At 45.8% G+C, this 20000-nt stretch overlaps 2 protein-coding genes across 3 annotated transcripts in view; both read left to right on the top strand.

The window, feature by feature from the left end:
• LOC117742358 (arrestin red cell) overlaps positions 1–20000 on the top strand; it is a 24291-nt gene that overhangs the window by 1547 nt on the left and 2744 nt on the right. For both annotated transcript variants that reach the window (XM_034549591.1, XM_034549590.1), the window contains exons 2-14: positions 6798–6828; positions 7657–7717; positions 7849–7893; positions 10473–10570; positions 10737–10835; positions 13522–13581; positions 16232–16299; positions 16628–16763; positions 16891–16975; positions 17054–17126; positions 17213–17350; positions 17476–17559; positions 19225–19301. In XM_034549591.1, coding sequence (XP_034405482.1) covers positions 6798–6828; positions 7657–7717; positions 7849–7893; positions 10473–10570; positions 10737–10835; positions 13522–13581; positions 16232–16299; positions 16628–16763; positions 16891–16975; positions 17054–17126; positions 17213–17350; positions 17476–17559; positions 19225–19301 — 1055 coding nt within the window. The remainder of the gene's footprint in view (positions 1–6797; positions 6829–7656; positions 7718–7848; positions 7894–10472; positions 10571–10736; positions 10836–13521; positions 13582–16231; positions 16300–16627; positions 16764–16890; positions 16976–17053; positions 17127–17212; positions 17351–17475; positions 17560–19224; positions 19302–20000) is intronic.
• LOC117742357 overlaps positions 19308–20000 on the top strand; it is a 2324-nt gene continuing 1631 nt past the window's right edge. The window contains exon 1 of the mRNA XM_034549589.1: positions 19308–20000. This exon is cut by the window's right edge and continues 829 nt beyond it. Coding sequence (XP_034405480.1) covers positions 19673–20000 — 328 coding nt within the window. The 5' untranslated portion in view covers positions 19308–19672.

Below are 20000 nucleotides of genomic sequence, written 5' to 3'. Positions count from 1 at the left end.
AAGAGTCAAATTATAAACAGAGTATTTGTGTTGTTCTTAACATGAGGTCATGTGACCGTGGTGGAGTTCCTCTATAGACTAACATGAGGTCATGTGACCGTGATGGAGTTCCTCTATAGACATGAAGTCATGTGACCGTGATGGAGTTCCTCTATAGACTAACATGAGGTCATGTGACCGTGATGGAGTTCCTCTATAGACTAACATGAGGTCATGTGACCGTGATGGAGTTCCTCTATAGACATGAAGTCATGTGACCGTGATGGAGTTCCTCTATAGACATGAAGTCATGTGACCGTGATGGAGTTCCTCTATAGACTAACATGAAGTCATGTGACTGTGATGGAGTTCCTCTATAGACATGAAGTCATGTGACTGTGATGGAGTTCCTCTATAGACATGAAGTCATGTGACCGTGATGGAGTTCCTCTATAGACATGAAGTCATGTGACTGTGATGGAGTTCCTCTATAGACATGAAGTCATGTGACCGTGATGGAGTTCCTCTATAGACATGAAGTCATGTGACCGTGATGGAGTTCCTCTATAGACTAACATGAAGTCATGTGACCGTGGTGGAGTTCCTCTATAGACATGAAGTCATGTGACCGTGATGGAGTTCCTCTATAGACATGAAGTCATGTGACTGTGATGGAGTTCCTCTATAGACATGAAGTCATGTGACTGTGATGGAGTTCCTCTATAGACATGAGGTCATGTGACCGTGGTGGAGTTCCTCTATAGACATGAAGTCATGTGACCGTGATGGAGTTCCTCTATAGACATGAAGTCATGTGACCGTGATGGAGTTCCTCTATAGACATGAAGTCATGTGACCGTGATGGAGTTCCTCTATAGACATGAAGTCATGTGACCGTGATGGAGTTCCTCTATAGACATGAAGTCATGTGACCATGATGGAGTTCCTCTATAGACATGAAGTCATGTGACCGTGATGGAGTTCCTCTATAGACATGAAGTCATGTGACCGTGGTGGAGTTCCTCTATAGACTAACATGAAGTCATGTGACCGTGATGGAGTTCCTCTATAGACATGAAGTCATGTGACCATGATGGAGTTCCTCTATAGACATGAAGTCATGTGACCGTGATGGAGTTCCTCTATAGACATGAGGTCATGTGACCGTGGTGGAGTTCCTCTATAGACATGAAGTCATGTGACCGTGGTGGAGTTCCTCTATAGACATGAAGTCATGTGACCGTGGTGGAGTTCCTCTATAGACATGAAGTCATGTGACCGTGGTGGAGTTCCTCTATAGACTAACATGAAGTCATGTGACCGTAGTGGAGTTCCTCTATAGACATGAAGTCATGTGACCGTGGTGGAGTTCCTCTATAGACATGAAGTCATGTGACCGTGATGGAGTTCCTCTATAGACATGAGGTCATGTGACTGTGATGGAGTTCCTCTATAGACTAACATGAAGTCATGTGACCGTGATGGAGTTCCTCTATAGACTAACATGAAGTCATGTGACCGTGATGGAGTTCCTCTATAGACTAACATGAAGTCATGTGACCGTGATGGAGTTCCTCTATAGACTAACATGAAGTCATGTGACCGTGATGGAGTTCCTCTATAGACATGAAGTCATGTGACCGTGATGGAGTTCCTCTATAGACATGAAGTCATGTGACCGTGGTGGAGTTCCTCTATAGACATGAGGTCATGTGACTGTGATGGAGTTCCTCTATAGACTAACATGAAGTCATGTGACCGTGATGGAGTTCCTCTATAGACTAACATGAAGTCATGTGACCGTGATGGAGTTCCTCTATAGACTAACATGAAGTCATGTGACCGTGATGGAGTTCCTCTATAGACTAACATGAAGTCATGTGACCGTGATGGAGTTCCTCTATAGACATGAAGTCATGTGACCGTGATGGAGTTCCTCTATAGACATGAAGTCATGTGACCGTGGTGGAGTTCCTCTATAGACTAACATGAGGTCATGTGACCGTGATGGAGTTCCTCTATAGACATGAAGTCATGTGACCGTGGTGGAGTTCCTCTATAGACATGAAGTCATGTGACCGTGGTGGAGTTCCTCTATAGACTAACATGAGGTCATGTGACCGTGATGGAGTTCCTCTATAGACATGAAGTCATGTGACCGTGGTGGAGTTCCTCTATAGACTAACATGAAGTCATGTGACCGTGGTGGAGTTCCTCTATAGACATGAAGTCATGTGACCGTGGTGGAGTTCCTCTATAGACATGAAGTCATGTGACCGTGATGGAGTTCCTCTATAGACATGAGGTCATGTGACCGTGGTGGAGTTCCTCTATAGACATGAAGTCATGTGACCGTGATGGAGTTCCTCTATAGACATGAAGTCATGTGACCGTGATGGAGTTCCTCTATAGACATGAAGTCATGTGACCGTGATGGAGTTCCTCTATAGACATGAAGTCATGTGACCATGATGGAGTTCCTCTATAGACATGAAGTCATGTGACCGTGATGGAGTTCCTCTATAGACATGAAGTCATGTGACCGTGGTGGAGTTCCTCTATAGACATGAAGTCATGTGACCGTGATGGAGTTCCTCTATAGACATGAAGTCATGTGACCGTGGTGGAGTTCCTCTATAGACATGAAGTCATGTGACCGTGATGGAGTTCCTCTATAGACATGAAGTCATGTGACCGTGGTGGAGTTCCTCTATAGACATGAAGTCATGTGACCGTGATGGAGTTCCTCTATAGACATGAAGTCATGTGACCGTGATGGAGTTCCTCTATAGACATGAAGTCATGTGACCGTGGTGGCGTTCCTCTATAGACATGAAGTCATGTGACCGTGATGGAGTTCCTCTATAGACATGAAGTCATGTGACCGTGATGGAGTTCCTCTATAGACATGAAGTCATGTGACCGTGATGGAGTTCCTCTATAGACATGAAGTCATGTGACCGTGATGGAGTTCCTCTATAGACATGAAGTCATGTGACCGTGGTGGAGTTCCTCTATAGACATGAAGTCATGTGACCGTGATGGAGTTCCTCTATAGACTAACATGAAGTCATGTGACCGTGATGGAGTTCCTCTATAGACTAACATGAAGTCATGTGACCGTGATGGAGTTCCTCTATAGACATGAAGTCATGTGACCGTGATGGAGTTCCTCTATAGACTAACATGAAGTCATGTGACCGTGATGGAGTTCCTCTATAGACATGAAGTCATGTGACCGTGATGGAGTTCCTCTATAGACATGAGGTCATGTGACCGTGATGGAGTTCCTCTATAGACATGAGGTCATGTGACCGTGATGGAGTTCCTCTATAGACTAACATGAAGTCATGTGACCGTGATGGAGTTCCTCTATAGACATGAAGTCATGTGACCGTGATGGAGTTCCTCTATAGACATGAGGTCATGTGACCGTGATGGAGTTCCTCTATAGACATGAAGTCATGTGACCGTGGTGGAGTTCCTCTATAGACATGAAGTCATGTGACCGTGATGGAGTTCCTCTATAGACATGAAGTCATGTGACCGTGATGGAGTTCCTCTATAGACATGAAGTCATGTGACCGTGGTGGAGTTCCTCTATAGACATGAAGTCATGTGACCGTGATGGAGTTGTTGACGGACAGGAAGGAAAGGGCGAACTACCAAATTAAGGGGAAATGGAACGTTCCTTTCCAAACTTACTGCGTCAACGTTGTTTTTGAGATTTATTTTTGTTCTGGTTCCGTTAAAATGTAAAAGGCGGATTCATCAGACGTGTTTTCATCTGCTGGTGATGATGTCACTTGAAGAGGAAGAGGAGTGTGAAGAGGAAGGTGGTGAGGAAGATGAGTGTGAAGAGGAAGGTGGTGAGGAAGAGGAGTGTGATGAGGAAGAGGAGTGTGATGTGGAAGAGGAGTGTGATGAGGAAGAGGAGTGTGATGAGGAAGATGAGTGTGATGTGGAAGAGGAGTGTGATGAGGAAGATGAGTGTGATGTGGAAGAGGAAGATGAATGTGATGGGGAAGAGGAAGGTGATGAGGAAGAGGAGTGTGATGAGGAAGAGGAGTGTGTTGAGGAAGAGGAGTGTGATGAGGAAGAGGAAGGTGGTGAGGAAGAGGAGTGTGAAGAGGAAGGTGGTGAAGAGGAAGGTAGGTAGAGGAAGGTAGGTAGAGGAAGGTGGTGAGGTAGAGGAAGGTGGTGAGGAAGAGGAAGGTGGTGAGGTAGAGGAAGGTGGTGAGGTAGAGGAAGGTGGTGAGGAAGAGGAAGGTGGTGAGGAAGGTGGTGAGGTAGAGGAAGGTGGTGAAGAAGAGGAAGGTAGGTAGAGGAAGGTTGGTAGAGGAAGGTGGTGAGGTAGAGGAAGGTGGTGAGGAAGAGGAAGGTGGTGAGGAAGGTGGTGAGGTAGAGGAAGGTGGTGAGGAAGGTGGTGAAGAAGAGGAAGGTGGTGAGGAAGGTGGTGAGGTAGAGGAAGGTAGGTAGAGGAAGGTGGTGAGGTAGAGGAAGGTGGTGAAGAAGAGGAAGGTAGGTAGAGGAAGGTGGTGAGGAAGAGGAAGGTGGTGAGGTAGAGGAAGGTGGTGAGGAAGAGGAAGGTAGGTAGAGGAAGGTGGTGAAGAAGAGGAAGGTGGTGAGGAAGGTGGTGAGGTAGAGGAAGGTGGTGAGGAAGGTGGTGAGGAAGAGGAAGGTGGTGAGGAAGAGGAAGGTGGTGAGGAAGGTGGTGAGGAAGAGGAAGGTGGTGAGGAAGAGGAAGGTGGTAAGGAAGAGGAAGGTGGTGAGGAAGATGAAGGTGGTGAGGAAGGTGGTGAGGAAGAGGAAGGTGGTGAGGTAGAGGAAGGTGGTGAGGAAGAGGAAGGTGGTGAGGAAGAGGAAGGTGGTGAGGAAGATGAAGGTGGTGAGGTAGAGGAAGGTGGTGAGGAAGAGGAAGGTGGTGAGGTAGAGGAAGATGGTGAGGAAGATGAAGGTGGTGAGGTAGATGAAGGTGGTGAGGTAGAGGAAGGTGGTGAGGAAGAGGAAGGTGGTGAGGAAGAGGAAGGTGGTGAGGTAGATGAAGGTGGTGAGGAAGAGGAAGGTGGTGAGGAAGAGGAAGGTGGTGAGGAAGAGGAAGGTGGTGAGGTAGATGAAGGTGGTGAGGAAGAGGAAGGTGGTGAAGTAGAGGAAGGTGGTGAGGTAGAGGAAGGTGGTGAGGAAGGTGGTGAGGTAGAGGAAGGTGGTGAGGAAGAGGAAGGTGGTGAGGAAGAGGAAGGTGGTGAGGAAGGTGGTGAGGTAGAGGAAGGTAGGTAGAGGAAGGTGGTGAGGAAGAGGAAGGTGGTGAGGAAGAGGAAGGTGGTGAGGAAGAGGAAGGTGGTGAGGAAGAGGAAGGTGGTGATCTTCTACCTGCTGACTGAATAAATACACAAACAACATAATCTGCTTCTAAATAACAAACAATCCAGATTATTTCTCCGCATCTTGTAACGGACGATTTTTAGAGGAGAATCGATTGTTTTCACACATTTTACAGATAAAATTTGGTATTTGCATTAAAAAATTTATGCTTTTCACAACATTTTTCACATATTTAATACTTATTTCAGTTTTAACACATTTCGCTTATTTTTCAAACACGTTTTCATTTTTTCCACACATTTTACATTTATGATTATTATTGTTTGGCTGCAGCATTTCAAATAAAAAACAAAGTGTTTTTATAAAATCATTAAAAATAAACCCCAGAGGATAATTTAAAGTAGCTGAACGCCGCAAGACCTTTATTTGTGTTTATGGGGAAATGAATGTCTTGAAAAACAAGTTGAGTTCTTGTCCGGGCACGAAGTCTCATCAGCATCACCTCCGTCGCCGAGGGAACCACACACACACACACACGAACACACACACGAACACACACACGAACACACACACACGCACACACACACGCACACGCGCACGCACGCACGCACACACACACACACACGAGACTGTTAATGTTCACCGGCTGTTTTTATTTCATTACCTCGACGGCCACAAACATCTGACGCTCCAACAGTTAATAAACAGTTAATAAACAGTTAATAAACACGGCTTCACGTTTAAAGAGTTTCTTCTTCTGTGAACCGGTGACAGGAAGCTGGAGCCGCTTCACTTTGAACAACGATGGAAGAGGTCCCTGAACGCATCCGTTTGAAAACGTGTCTCCGAGGCCGTTTGCTACTTCCTGTTTGCTACTTCCTGTTTGGGTTTCGTGGAGGAGACTGGAGGAAGTGACCGTTTCACACCGGCAGCGTCTCTTATCGTTTTGAATTGTGTGTTTTTCTGAAGAAGAAAAAAGACAAATTACTGTAAATAAACCATCCTTCATAATATTTGATGGTTTACAGACTTTAGAGAGTTGAAATCAATAATCTGGATCCTTAAAACCAGAGATCTGTATCTGTTAATATGGATCAGTATAATATAATATCAGTGATCAATAATTACTCAACAAGATCGGAGATCTGAACGTTATATTTGCTCCTTTTTTTTATGGAAAAAATAAACAAAGTGATAATTCAAACGTTGAAGTTAAAGGATCTTGTTTTAATATTTCTTAGTGAGTTGTTTCTAAACCTCTTAAGTCGTGTGGTGGTAGATTTTGAACAGCTCTGTGGTGACATCCCATAATAACCTCGCTCGTATGGACTTGTTTCCCTCTCTGACCGCTTCCTGCTGCGTGGAAACAAACAAACCACCTCTTCATCACGTTGAAACGTCAAGTTAAAGCATATATATATATATATATATATATAAATGAATGTGTTTATTTATAAGTATAAATGACTAACGCCGTCTCTTCCTCTTCCCCTCAGAGTGTTCAAGAAGTCGAGCCCCAACTGTAAGGTGAGTTTATTCTGCAGCTCCCGGCCTGATGAAGCGTGTACTGTGGTAGTAATACCACAAGGAAATACTACGAAGGATCCTCAGTATGTAAAAGTACTGCAGCGACGGAGCAGAAATACTTTTTAATGTAAAATCCTTTTTGTTTTGGTGCCAAAATGCAACATGAATGAATAAGTATAAAAGATGACTGACGAGGTATAAAAACACGTTTCCAAGTAGTAAAACTTCACGTTTGGATCGTCAACACATAAACATGGATGAGAATATAACATGCAAAACACAAAGTAGGCATTTAAATGTAAGAATAGAATACTAGAAATATTAAATATAATAACAAAGATATATATATATATATATATATATATATATATATATATATACACACACACACACAATTAAATATACTATGTGGTGGACGTGTGTGAGGGTAAAAATAAAATGTATTTAAATAGAATATAAAATAATAATCATAACGATATTCATGTTCATGTTTTGTGGTAGCTCAAATACTTTATATTAAATAACCACGTGGTCAATATCTATTTCTGTATTTCGTCATTTAAATAAGAATTATAGTCCAAAATGATCCTTTTTACTGATCAATTTTAGTTAGTTGTTGCTCGTTATTATTAATTTAGATTAATTGGGTTTCACGTTATCAGGAATATGATTTCATCAGGCTGTAAATATTCTTTTACTCGCTAGAACCCCAAATGAGGATTAATCCGCTTGAGAAAATAGTCCCTCCTTTTGATAAAAGAACTACATTAACCAGCAGTTGAAGTTGAGAGAAAGCCGGATGTGTGACGCTGTGATTGGTCGCTGCAGGTGACGGTTTACCTGGGAAAGAGGGACTTCGTGGACCACCTGGACCACGTGGACCCAGTAGGTGAGTCCATGAACCGGCTCGTCCAGGGAAGCTGTTTGGGCATTCCTTGTTTTTGAGCACAGCAGGTATTTTAAATATTCATGAAGGCTTGTTTGTGATTGGACGACGGGCTCTCTGTTTTTTGTTGACAGATGGCGTGATCCTCGTCGACCCCGAGTACCTGAAAGACAGGAAAGGTAGGACCGCCTCCTGCCGGGGGTTTGATCTCCATCTAACACCTGAAGACTCGTTCCTAAACGTCGTTAGGGTTAGGGTTAGAGTTAGAGTTAGAGTTAGAGTTGGGGTTAGAGTTAGAGTTGGGGTTAGAGTTAGAGTTGGGGTTAGAGTTAGGGTTAGGGTTAGAGTTAGGGTTTAGGGTTAGAGTTAGGGTTTAGGGTTAGAGTTAGGGTTTAGGGTTAGAGTTAGAGTTAGGGTTAGAGTTAGGGTTAGGGTTAGAGTTAGGGTTAGAGTTAGGGTTAGGGTTAGAGTTAGAGTTAGGGTTTAGAGTTAGGGGTTAGAGTTAGGGTTAGGGTTAGGGTTAGAGTTAGGGTTAGGGTTAGAGTTAGGGTTAGAGTTAGGGTTAGGGTTAGAGTTGGGGTTAGGGTTAGGGTTTAGGGTTAGAGTTAGAGTTAGAGTTGGGGTTAGAGTTGGGGTTAGAGTTGGGGTTAGAGTTGGGGTTAGAGTTGGGGTTTAGGGTTAGAGTTAGGGTTTGGGTTAGAGTTAGAGTTGGGGTTAGAGTTAGAGTTAGAGGGTTAGGGTTAGAGTTAGGGTTAGAGTTGGGGTTAGAGTTGGGGTTAGAGTTGGGGTTAGAGTTGGGGTTAGGGTTAGAGTTAGAGTTGGGGTTAGAGTTGGGGTTATGGTTAGAGTTAGGGTTAGAGTTAGAGTTGGGGTTAGAGTTAGAGTTAGAGGGTTAGGGTTAGAGTTAGAGTTGGGTTTAGGGTTAGAGTTAGAGGGTTAGGGTTGGGGTTAGAGTTGGGGTTAGAGTTAGGGTTAGAGTTGGGGTTAGAGTTGGGGTTATGGTTAGAGTTAGGGTTAGAGTTAGAGTTGGGGTTAGGGTTAGGGTTAGGGTTAGAGTTAGGGTTAGAGTTGGGGTTAGAGTTGGGGTTAGAGTTGGGGTTAGAGTTAGAGTTGGGGTTAGAGTTGGGGTTATGGTTAGAGTTAGAGTTAGAGTTAGAGTTAGAGTTAGGGTTAGAGTTGGGGTTAGAGTTAGAGTTGGGTTTAGGGTTAGAGTTAGAGTTAGGGTTGGGGTTAGAGTTAGGGTTAGGGTTAGGGTTGGGGTTAGGGTTAGAGTTGGGGTTAGGGTTAGGGTTAGAGTTGGGGTTAGGGTTAGAGTTGGGGTTAGGGTTAGGGTTGGGGTTAGGGTTAGGGTTAGAGTTGGGGTTAGGGTTAGAGTTGGGGTTAGAGATAGAGATAGAGTTGGGGTTAGGGTTAGAGTTGGGGTTAGAGTTAGGGTTAGGGTTAGAGTTGGGGTTAGAGTTGGGGTTAGGGTTAGAGTTGGGGTTAGAGTTGGGGTTAGAGTTGGGGTTAGAGTTGGGGTTAGGGCTCCTGCTGAAGAACATCCCACAGCATGATGCTGCCACCACCATGCTCCACTGTAGGGATGGTATTGGCCAGGTGAGGAGCAGTGCCTGGTTTCCTCCAGACATGACGCTTGGCATTCAGGCCAAAGAGTTCAATCTTTGTTTCATCAGACCAGAGAATGTTGTTTCTCGTGGTCTGAGAGTCCTTCAGGTGCCTTTTTTACTGAGGAGTGGCTTCCGTCTGGCCACGCTACCAAACAGGCCTGATTTGTGCTGCAGAGATGGTTGTCCTTCTGGAAGGTTCTCCTCTCTTCATAGAACACTGGAGCTCTGTCAGAGTGACCATCGGGTTCCTGGTCACCTCCCTGACTGAGGCCCTTCTCCCCCGATCGCTCAGTCTGGCTGGGCGTCCAACTCTAGGAAGAGTCCTGGTGGTTCCAAACTTCTTCCATTTCCAGATGATGGAGGCCATTGTGCTCATTGGGACTTTCAATGCTGCAGAACGGTTCTGTTCCCTTCACCAGATCTGTGCCTCGATACAATTCTGTCTTTGAGGTCTACAGATAATTCCTTGGACTTCATGGCTTGGTTCATGCTCTGATATGCTGTGGTACCTTTTTATATAGACAGGTGTGTGCCTTTCTAAATCATGTCCAATCAACTGAATGTAGCACAAGTGGACTCCAATCAAGTAGTAGAAACATCTGGAGGATGATCAGTGGAAACAAGACGCACCTGAGCTACATGTTGAGTGTCATGGCAAAGGCTGTGAATACTTATGTACATGTTATGTTTTTGTTCTTTATTTTTAATAGATTTGCAAAAATGTGCAAAAAACAGTTTTCATTTCGTCATTATGGGATGTTGTGTGTAGAATGTTGAGGAAAATAATTAATTTAATCCATTTTGGAATAAGGCTGTAACATCACAAAATGTGGAAAAAGTGAAGCGCTGTGAATACTTTCCATATATATATATTAATATTAATTATACCTGCACATATATACCTTTTAGTATAATGCTATGGTAGATGTGTTTGCAGGCATAAATAAAAAATATATGAAATACTGAATACATAAGCCTGCAGGTATAAACTGGTAGTAGAAGTATTGGTAGTATTTGTGTACAGCAGATTTAAAAGGAATGTATCGACACATTTAACAACAAAAGGTCAAATGTAATACAAATGGACTGAAACTGATTCTAGATCAGAAATAGTTCACTGGCTCTAAAACCACCTCCTCTTCTTCCTGAAGTCTTCGTCACGCTCACCTGTGCGTTTCGGTACGGCCGAGAAGACCTGGACGTCCTGGGTCTGTCCTTCAGGAAGGACCTCTACATCTCCACCTTCCAGGTGAGTCTCCTGCACACACCGCCTCCTTCATACAACATATATATATATATATATATATATATATATATATATATATATATATATATATATATATATATATTTAAAAAATCAATATTTCGATATTTATTCTCACTCGAGCTCACAGTGTCCTCATCTTCCTCCTTAGGCGTTCCCTCCGGTGCCTGAAGAGAAGAAACCCAACAGCCGTCTTCAGGAGCGTCTCCTAAAGAAACTTGGCCAACAAGCTCACCCGTTCTACTTCACGGTGAAGTAACGAATAAGAACCAGCAACCTTCTGTCTCTGTTCACTTGTCTCCTCACTTGTCTCCTCTCTGGTCACTTGTCTCCTCACTTGTCTCCTCTGTGAGCGGCGGGTCACAGGGCAAACACTTATGTTGATCCACCGATCAGAAGAAAGTCCCAATAGTGTTGAAGTTATGAGCGTTGAAAAACAAGACACGCCCCTAAGAGGTTCATTGGTCCATATATCCTTAACACAATGAGATATCAAAAAGCTTTTTATGTATGTAGGTGATATAGCTTCAGTCATGATCGACATAAAAGTTTGTATAAATCGGGACCAGCGTGTAGGAGAATTGGCCAATTATGTGTTTTTCACCAAATTCAAAATAGCGGAGAATCTAAGTAGGCGGAGCTTAGAGCTCTCCTTACTCTATCTCTAAGGCTGAGCCCAGAGGAAACTCATCTCCTTACCCTATCTCTAAAGGCTGAGCCCAGAGGAAACTCATCTCCTTACCCTATCTCTAAGGCTGAGCCCTACAGAGGAAACCCATCTCCTTACCCTATCTCTAAGGCTGAGCCCTACAGAGGAAACCCATCTCCTTACCCTATCTCTAAGACTGAGCCCTACAGAGGAAACTCATCTCCTTACCCTATCTCTAAGGCTGAGCCCAGAGGAAACTCATCTCCTTACCTTATCTCTAAGGCTGAGCCCTACAGAGGAAACTCATCTCCTTACCCTATCTCTAAGGCTGAGCCCTACAGAGGAAACTCATCTCCTTACCCTATCTCTAAGGCTGAGCCTGGCCCCCTTACAGAGGAAACCCATCTCCTTACCCTATCTCTAAGGCTGAGCCCTACAGAGGAAACTCATCTCCTTACCCTATCTCTAAGGCTGAGCCCTACAGAGGAAACTCATCTCCTTACCCTATCTCTAAGGCTGAGCCCTACAGAGGAAACTCATCTCCTTACCCTATCTCTAAGGCTGAGCCCTACAGAGGAAACCCATCTCCTTACCCTATCTCTAAGACTGAGCCCTACAGAGGAAACTCATCTCCTTACCCTATCTCTAAGACTGAGCCCAGAGGAAACTCATCTCCTTACCTTATCTCTAAGGCTGAGTCCTACAGAGGAAACTCATCTCCTTACCCTATCTCTAAGGCTGAGTCCTACAGAGGAAACTCATCTCCTTACCCTATCTCTAAGGCTGAGCCCTACAGAGGAAACTCATCTCCTTACCCTATCTCTAAGACTGAGCCCTACAGAGGAAACTCATCTCCTTACCCTATCTCTAAGACTGAGCCCAGAGGAAACTCATCTCCTTACCTTATCTCTAAGGCTGAGCCCGGCCCCCTTACAGAGGAAACTCATCTCCTTACCCTATCTCTAAGGCTGAGCCCTACAGAGGAAACTCATCTCCTTACCCTATCTCTAAGGCTGAGCCTGGCCCCCTTACAGAGGAAACCCATCTCCTTACCCTATCTCTAAGGCTGAGCCCTACAGAGGAAACTCATCTCCTTACCCTATCTCTAAGGCTGAGCCCTACAGAGGAAACTCATCTCCTTACCCTATCTCTAAGGCTGAGCCCTACAGAGGAAACTCATCTCCTTACCCTATCTCTAAGGCTGAGCCCTACAGAGGAAACCCATCTCCTTACCCTATCTCTAAGACTGAGCCCTACAGAGGAAACTCATCTCCTTACCCTATCTCTAAGACTGAGCCCAGAGGAAACTCATCTCCTTACCTTATCTCTAAGGCTGAGTCCTACAGAGGAAACTCATCTCCTTACCCTATCTCTAAGGCTGAGTCCTACAGAGGAAACTCATCTCCTTACCCTATCTCTAAGGCTGAGCCCTACAGAGGAAACTCATCTCCTTACCCTATCTCTAAGACTGAGCCCTACAGAGGAAACTCATCTCCTTACCCTATCTCTAAGACTGAGCCCAGAGGAAACTCATCTCCTTACCTTATCTCTAAGGCTGAGCCCGGCCCCCTTACAGAGGAAACTCATCTCCTTACCCTATCTCTAAGGCTGAGTCCTACAGAGGAAACTCATCTTCTTACCCTATCTCTAAGGCTGAGTCCTACAGAGGAAACTCATCTCCTTACCCTATCTCTAAGGCTGAGTCCTACAGAGGAAACTCATCTCCTTACCCTATCTCTAAGGCTGAGTCCTACAGAAGAAACTCATCTCCTTACCTTATCTCTAAGGCTGAGCCCTACAGAGGAAACTCATCTCCTTACCCTATCTCTAAGGCTGAGCCCTACAGAGGAAACTCATCTCCTTACCTTATCTCTAAGGCTGAGCCCTACAGAGGAAACTCATCTCCTTACCCTATCTCTAAGGCTGAGTCCTACAGAAGAAACTCATCTCCTTACCTTATCTCTAAGGCTGAGCCCTACAGAGGAAACTCATCTCCTTACCTTATCTCTAAGGCTAAGCCCAGAGGAAACTCATCTCCTTACCTTATCTCTAAGGCTGAGCCCTACATCGTACCCTCACTCCTTGGGGCTGGACTCTGTCCCCACTTGCAGGAATAAATCCACCGGATTTAATAATAAACTAATTTGATTTGGCTGTTAAATATTTACTCAAGTAGAAACACTTCCTGTTTCCGAATCTGCCTTTTTTTATATTTAATATATAAACCAAATGTTTTTACCATGTGAAGCCGCTGACTTGTTTGTTTGTTTTCTCTCTGCTGGTCCAGATCCCTCAGAACCTCCCGTGTTCAGTCACTCTGCAGCCCGGCCCGGAGGACACTGGCAAGGTACCGCCCTCGGTTAGCGGGTTCCTGTTCTCAGACGCTTCTTTACCGGGTTTATCGCTCTCTCTCCCTCTCTCTCTCTCTCTCTCTCTCCCTCTCTCTCTCTCTCTCTCTCTCTCTCTCTCTCTCTCTCTCTCTCTCTCTCCCCCTCCCTCCCTCTGTATCAATGTGGTCTCTCTCTCTCTCTCTCTCTCTCTGAGCGTGAGGTTGGAGGTTGGGAGCGGAGAGCGTCATGTCGGAGTTGACGGTGTTGTTTCCCGTGTGTCTCGTAGTGAGTGTAGATCAGTGTATGTGTCGGTGTTGAGTGGGGTACTGTGTGCACGAGGGGGGTTTGGTGGGTTGAGTGTGGGTATTTGTGAGCCGGCGGCGCGCTAGCGGCGCGCTAGCGGCGTGCCAACGACGGGCTAGCGACGTGCCAGCGACGTGCTAACGGCGGGCTAGCGACGTGCTAACGGCGGGCTAGCGACGTGCTAACGGCGGGCTAGCGACGTGCTAACGGCGGGCTAGCGACGTGCTAACGGCGGGCTGGATTTGAGCTGGCTCACACGCAGGCACAGGATTCGGCTTATGCCCAGTTTCCCGTGCTCGGTGGAGGACTGCAGTCTGGCGGTGGGGGAGGTGGTGGGCTACAGCAGCGTGAAGTCCGCTGCCCGGATGAACAAGGCGGTGGTCATATTCCTGGACAGCGTCAGCAAGGTCAACATGGTGGTGGAGAGCGGGGTCGTGGTGTTCGACACGTCCCCGTCTCTCCCCTGGTCACGGCGGCGGTGAGGGTGACGGTGGCGAACGTACCGCCGTTCGTGAAGGACGAGGTACTGGTGGGGGAGCTGTCGAAGCACGGGAGGGTCACGTCCCAGGTGAGGAAGATGTCCTCTGGGAGCAGCTCTCCACTACTAAAGCACGTGGTGTCGCACAGGAGGCAATGCTTCATGCTGCTTCATGGCAGGAGCGAAGACTTGGACATCACTTTCACGGTGAGAGCTGATAACTCTCTTTTTATCATTTATGCAAAAACTGACAACATGAAGTATTTTAACTGTGGGAGGGAAGGACATCAGAGCAGGGCCTGTCCTCGGAGGAAGGCTGGTGGACAGGACGACACCAGGGGGGACCCCAAAGACGGAGAGGACACAGAGGGGGGTCGGGAGCAGCAACAGGAGGAGGCAGGTGGGGTGAAGCAGGTGACCACAGAGCGGGGGTGTGGGGTGAAGCAGGTGAACACAGAGAGGGGAAGTGGGGTGAAGCAGGTGACCACAGAGCGGGGAAGTGGGGTGAAGCAGGTGAACACAGAGAGGGGAAGTGGGGTGAAGCAGGTGACCACAGAGCGGGGAAGTGGGGTGAAGCAGGTGAACACAGAGAGGGGAAGTGGGGTGAAGCAGGTGACCACAGAGCGGGGAAGTGGGGTGAAGCAGGTGAACATAGAAGGGGCTGAGATGGGTCAGCAGCAGGAGGAAGAAGAAGAAGAAGAAGAAGAGGAAGGGGCTGAGATGGGTCAGCAGGAGGAGGAAGAGGAAGAAGAAGGGGCAGTGGTGGCCCAGGAAATGGAGGGGGAGAGGGCAGGTGTAGTACTGCAGGTGGAAGTAGAGGGGGCAGGGGCGGCCCAGGGGGGGGCACATACTCAGGAGGACAGCCAGGGGTGCACTGGAGGACAGGTGGAGGTGGGTAGGGGGCAGGAAAGAGGAGGGAATGAAAAGTGTGGGCAGGTCATGGTAGGAGAAAGTGAGGTGGAGATGAAGGAGGGTGAGGAGAAGCTTCATCCTCTGAAGAGGAAGGCCGGGTGGGACGAAGAAAGCTCGCAGAAAAAAAGGGAGCTTTGGGCAAAGGGAATGAGTCTGAGTCCAGTACGGATGAGGACTCTGTGGCAGAGAGTGGGTCCTCTGATGAAAGTGACTGTCAGAAGGAATATAGTCTGGCCAGGCTGAAATGGTTCCTCAAAGACACAAAGAATAGGAAGTGTGAAGTGGAGAAGCACTTCACCGATCTGCCAAAACTCATTAAGTCTATCCGGCTTCACATGAAGAACAAGACAAAGAGAGGGTTTACACGCCAGGAGATCTATAGGCTTCAGAAGATCAGGACAGTAAATAAAGGGCTGAAGGAGGTGGCTGACAGCCAAGCACAGGAGATCCGGAGGAGCAGCCCGGAGGAGCAGCCCGGAGGAGCAGCCCGGAGGAGCAGCCCGGAGGAGCGGCCCGGAGGAGCGGCCCAGAGGAGCGACCCGGAGGAGCGGCCCAGAGGAGCGGCCCAGAGGAGCGACCCGGAGGAGCGGCCCAGAGGAGCGACCCGGAGGAGCGGCCCAGAGGAGCAGCCCAGAGGAGCGACCCGGAGGAGCGGCCCGGAGGAGCGGCCCGGAGGAGCGGCCCAGAGGAGCGGCCCAGAGGAGCGGCCCGGAGGAGCAGAAAAGGAGAAACTTTGACTGAAACTATGGCATTGAAACGGGGTCTCAGGACCACCAGCGGACAGAAGCGTTGCGTTTGTTTTTGTTGGTTGATTTGGTTTTGATGTGATTGCAATGTCCTGTTCGTTTTTTTTATTTTTTTATGTAAAATAAAGGTTTTCTAAAAATCAAAAATCTCTCTCTCTCTCTCTCTCTCTCTCTCTCTCTCTCTCTTTTTCTTTCTCTCTCTCTCTCTCTCTCTCTCTCTCTCTCTAGGCCTGTGGCGTTGACTTTGAGATCAGAGCTTTCTGTGCCAAGTCAATAGAAGAGAAGATCCACAAGAGGTGAGTTCAGACCAGCTGGAGGCAGGAAGTGGGTTTGGGTCTAGGTCTGTGACTTTTAATGTGTTAATATTTGATCATTTATTAATTATATATGTTTTAGACGAACAGATAAGTTAGTTATTAAATATGAATATATGTATTATATATGTATTAAATATGTATTAAATATGAATATGTATTAATGTATATATATTATATATGTATTAATATATATAATATATATTTATATATTATATATATGTGTATTAAAATATATATATATATATATATATATATATATATATATATAATCTCTATCTCAGTGCAGTACCGTGCTTCATGTCTGCAGGAACTCGGTGCGTCTGGTCATCAGGAAGGTTCAGTACGCTCCAGAGAAGCCGGGTCCTCAGCCGATGGTGGAGACCACTCGCAGCTTCTTGATGTCTGACAGATCCCTACACCTGGAGACCTCTCTGGACAAGGAGGTACGCACACGTGTATTGAACTATTGTCTCCGATCCTTTAAAAGGCGACACTATGAACAACGAACCGGTTGAGCCGTTTTAATAACGCTCACTCATTTCTTCTTTTCCCATGATGCATTGCGTGCAGCTGTACTACCACGGAGAGCCCATCAGCGTCAACGTTCACGTCACCAACAACTCCACCAAGACCGTCAAGAGAGTGAAGATCTCCGGTGCGGTTCTTCTTCTTCTTGTCGTGAGTTAAAGTTGATAAGTATTTAGTTGTGTAACTTAACTTTCTCTCTTCCCAGTGCGCCAGTATGCAGACATCTGCCTGTTCAGTACCGCCCAGTATAAATGTCCAGTGGCCCAGCTGGAGGCAGAGTAAGTTTAAAGCCGCCGTGATAACATCTGATCTGAAGTCAGTGCGGATGGCGGTTTGATTGACAGCAGCGTGTCGTCTTCCACAGTGACCAGGTGTCGTCCAGCTCCACCTTCTGCAAGGTGTACACTCTGACCCCGACGCTTGACAAGAACCGGGAGAAGAGAGGCCTCGCTCTGGACGGCAAGCTGAAGCACGAGGACACCAACCTGGCCTCCTCCACCATGTAGGCACACACACACACACACACACACACACACACACACACACACACACACACACACACACACACACAAGGTGTGGACAGGTGTGTCGCTGCAGTCACGTGACCACGGCGCTCTGTGTTTTCAGTGTGAAGGACGTCACCAACAAGGAGGTTCTGGGGATTCTGGTGTCCTACAGAGTCAAAGTCAAGCTGGTGGTCTCACGTGGAGGGTACGGCACACACACGCACGCACGTGCACACGCACACATACATACATACACACACATACATACATACACATACGCGCACACACACCCACTGTCCCCTCGCAATCTGCTGACATCACTTCCTGTCCTCTTAGCCTCTTGTTTCCTGTTAATGTCATCAGTGGAGTTCCTGATTTTGATGCTGAGCTGCACCCACATTAGTTTAAATGAAGTCTCTGATCAGTAAATGTTATACTTTTACTTTGTCATCGTAATTTATAGTTGTTTTTTTTCTTTCTTAAAAACAAACTTAATTATTAGTTTTGATGTATCATAATAATATATTAATATAATCGGCTTACATCTGATTTAAAAAGATTTCCCTGAACTGGAGAATCAAGATTTTATTTTTTGTATTTTACTTTAATGGCTGGATTTCATCACTGGAGAAAAGATATCTGTTCAGATGTGTGAAACATTCTGTATTCGGTCAACACAAATATAAAACGGATCAATAACGTTAACTGCTAACGGATAATTTCACATAACTACATGTATTTATGTTGCAACAAGATATCGCGTTATAACAAGATCTCAGTGCGTTATAACGAGATGTGTCGCGTTATAACAAATTGTGTTGCGTTATAACAAGTTGTGTTGCGTTATAACAACATATTAACGCATATTAACAGGTCATTTTCGTTCTGGCTGCTCTCTCCATGTGAGCTCGAGTAACCTGATCAGTGGCTCCATGTTGGTGCAGCTCAGCTTCCTGTTGCGTCCTCTTAACTTCCTGTTTGAGCCGTCTGCTTGTAGCTGCTCCTCACTGTGCTGGCTTTAGGTTGTCAACTTGTTGTGAACATGTCGCCTCCTGCTTTTCATTTCATCTCCCCTCTGTGTTTTTGGATTTTTCTTTTGTTTTGTTTTGTTTTGTTTGGCTCCTCCTCCTCCCCCTCCTCCTTCCTCCACCCTCCCCTCTGTGTGTCCCCCCCCTGCAGGCTGCTGAGAGGCATGTTGGACAGGTAAATGTGACCGACAGCCTCAGTGTTCATTAACACATTTCCACAATTCACTCAAACTAGTTTCATCCGGTTCAGCTCTACATTTAAAGCCATGCATATTATAAACCAAATTCAAGGTAAAATAAGCTAAAAGTAGCTTATAGTAGCTGTTTATTGCTAGTTTGACACATGCGTTGTTAATTAAAGAACTACTGGTTTCAACGCATTCAAAATCTATTTTTAAACTGGTTTTAAACAACACACTGGTTCAAAATAAAATTTAAAAAGCGAACATTGTTTTGAAACCCCAAAAACTGAATAAAGTACACACACTCCATTGTAGGATAGTTTCCCCCTGGGGATGAATAAAATATATCTAATCTAATTTGCAGGAAATTTGAGTTTCACTGATTTGATTTGGTATTTAATTAATTAATTAATAAGTGAATAAAATAGTATAAGTAACTGAAAAACAATCAGAATCAAAACGGGCAGTCACATGATCATCTAATGCGGCTCTCTGATTGGTTGGCCTCACTAAAATGGAAGCCAGCTACTGTGAGATCACTTCCTGTTGATTCAGTTCAGAACTGTGTGACGACGTGTTGATGACTAACAGGAAGTGGGCCGAGTGGCGACTTCCTGCTGAAGAAGTGACGGCGTGTGGTTGTTTTTGTGTTCTTTCCAGAGACGTATCAGTGGAGCTGCCATTCATCCTGATGCACCCGAAACCTGTGGAGCCGCCACTTTCCCGCCCAGAGTCAGGTGTGCTCCTCCCATCATTTAAACTTTATTTAAACAGCGCGCTTAGGACGATTGGAGAGTTAGCCGATCAATTTCAGATGGCGACATGTTAAAACAAGATGGCGTCACGTTGAAACAAGCTAGCGTCACGTTGAAACAAGCTAGTCACGTTAAAACAAGCTAGCATCATGTTAAAACAATCTGGCGTCACGTTGAAACAAGCTAGCGTCACGTTGAACCAAGCTAGTCACGTTAAAACAAGCTAGCTTCACCTTGAAACAAGCTAGTCACGTTAAAACAAGCTAGCTTCACCTTGAAACAAGCTAGCGTCACGTTAAAACAAGCTAGTCACGTTAAAACCAGATGGCGTCATCTTGAAACAAGCTGGCGTCATGTTAAAACAAGCTAGCGTCACGTTGAAACAAGGTAGCGTCACGTTGAAACAAGCTAGTGTCACATTAAAACAAGCTAGCGTCACGTTAAAACAAGCTAGCATCACGTTGAAACAAGCTGGCGTCAAGTTGAAACAAGCTAGCGTCACGTTAAAACAAGCTAGCGTCACGTTGAAACAAGCTGGCGTCAAGTTGAAACAAGCTAGCGTCACGTTAAAACAAGCTAGCGTCACGTTGAAACAAGCTAGCGTCACGTTGAAACAAGCTGGCGTCACGTTGAAACAAGCTGGCGTCAAGTTGAAACAAGCTAGCGTCACGTTAAAACCAG

This window comes from Cyclopterus lumpus, chromosome 14 (genome assembly GCF_009769545.1).
Source record: "Cyclopterus lumpus isolate fCycLum1 chromosome 14, fCycLum1.pri, whole genome shotgun sequence".
NCBI lineage: Eukaryota > Metazoa > Chordata > Actinopteri > Perciformes > Cyclopteridae > Cyclopterus > Cyclopterus lumpus.
The sequence above is the reverse complement of the archived record's forward strand: the minus strand, read 5'-3'. Positions and strand labels throughout refer to the sequence as shown.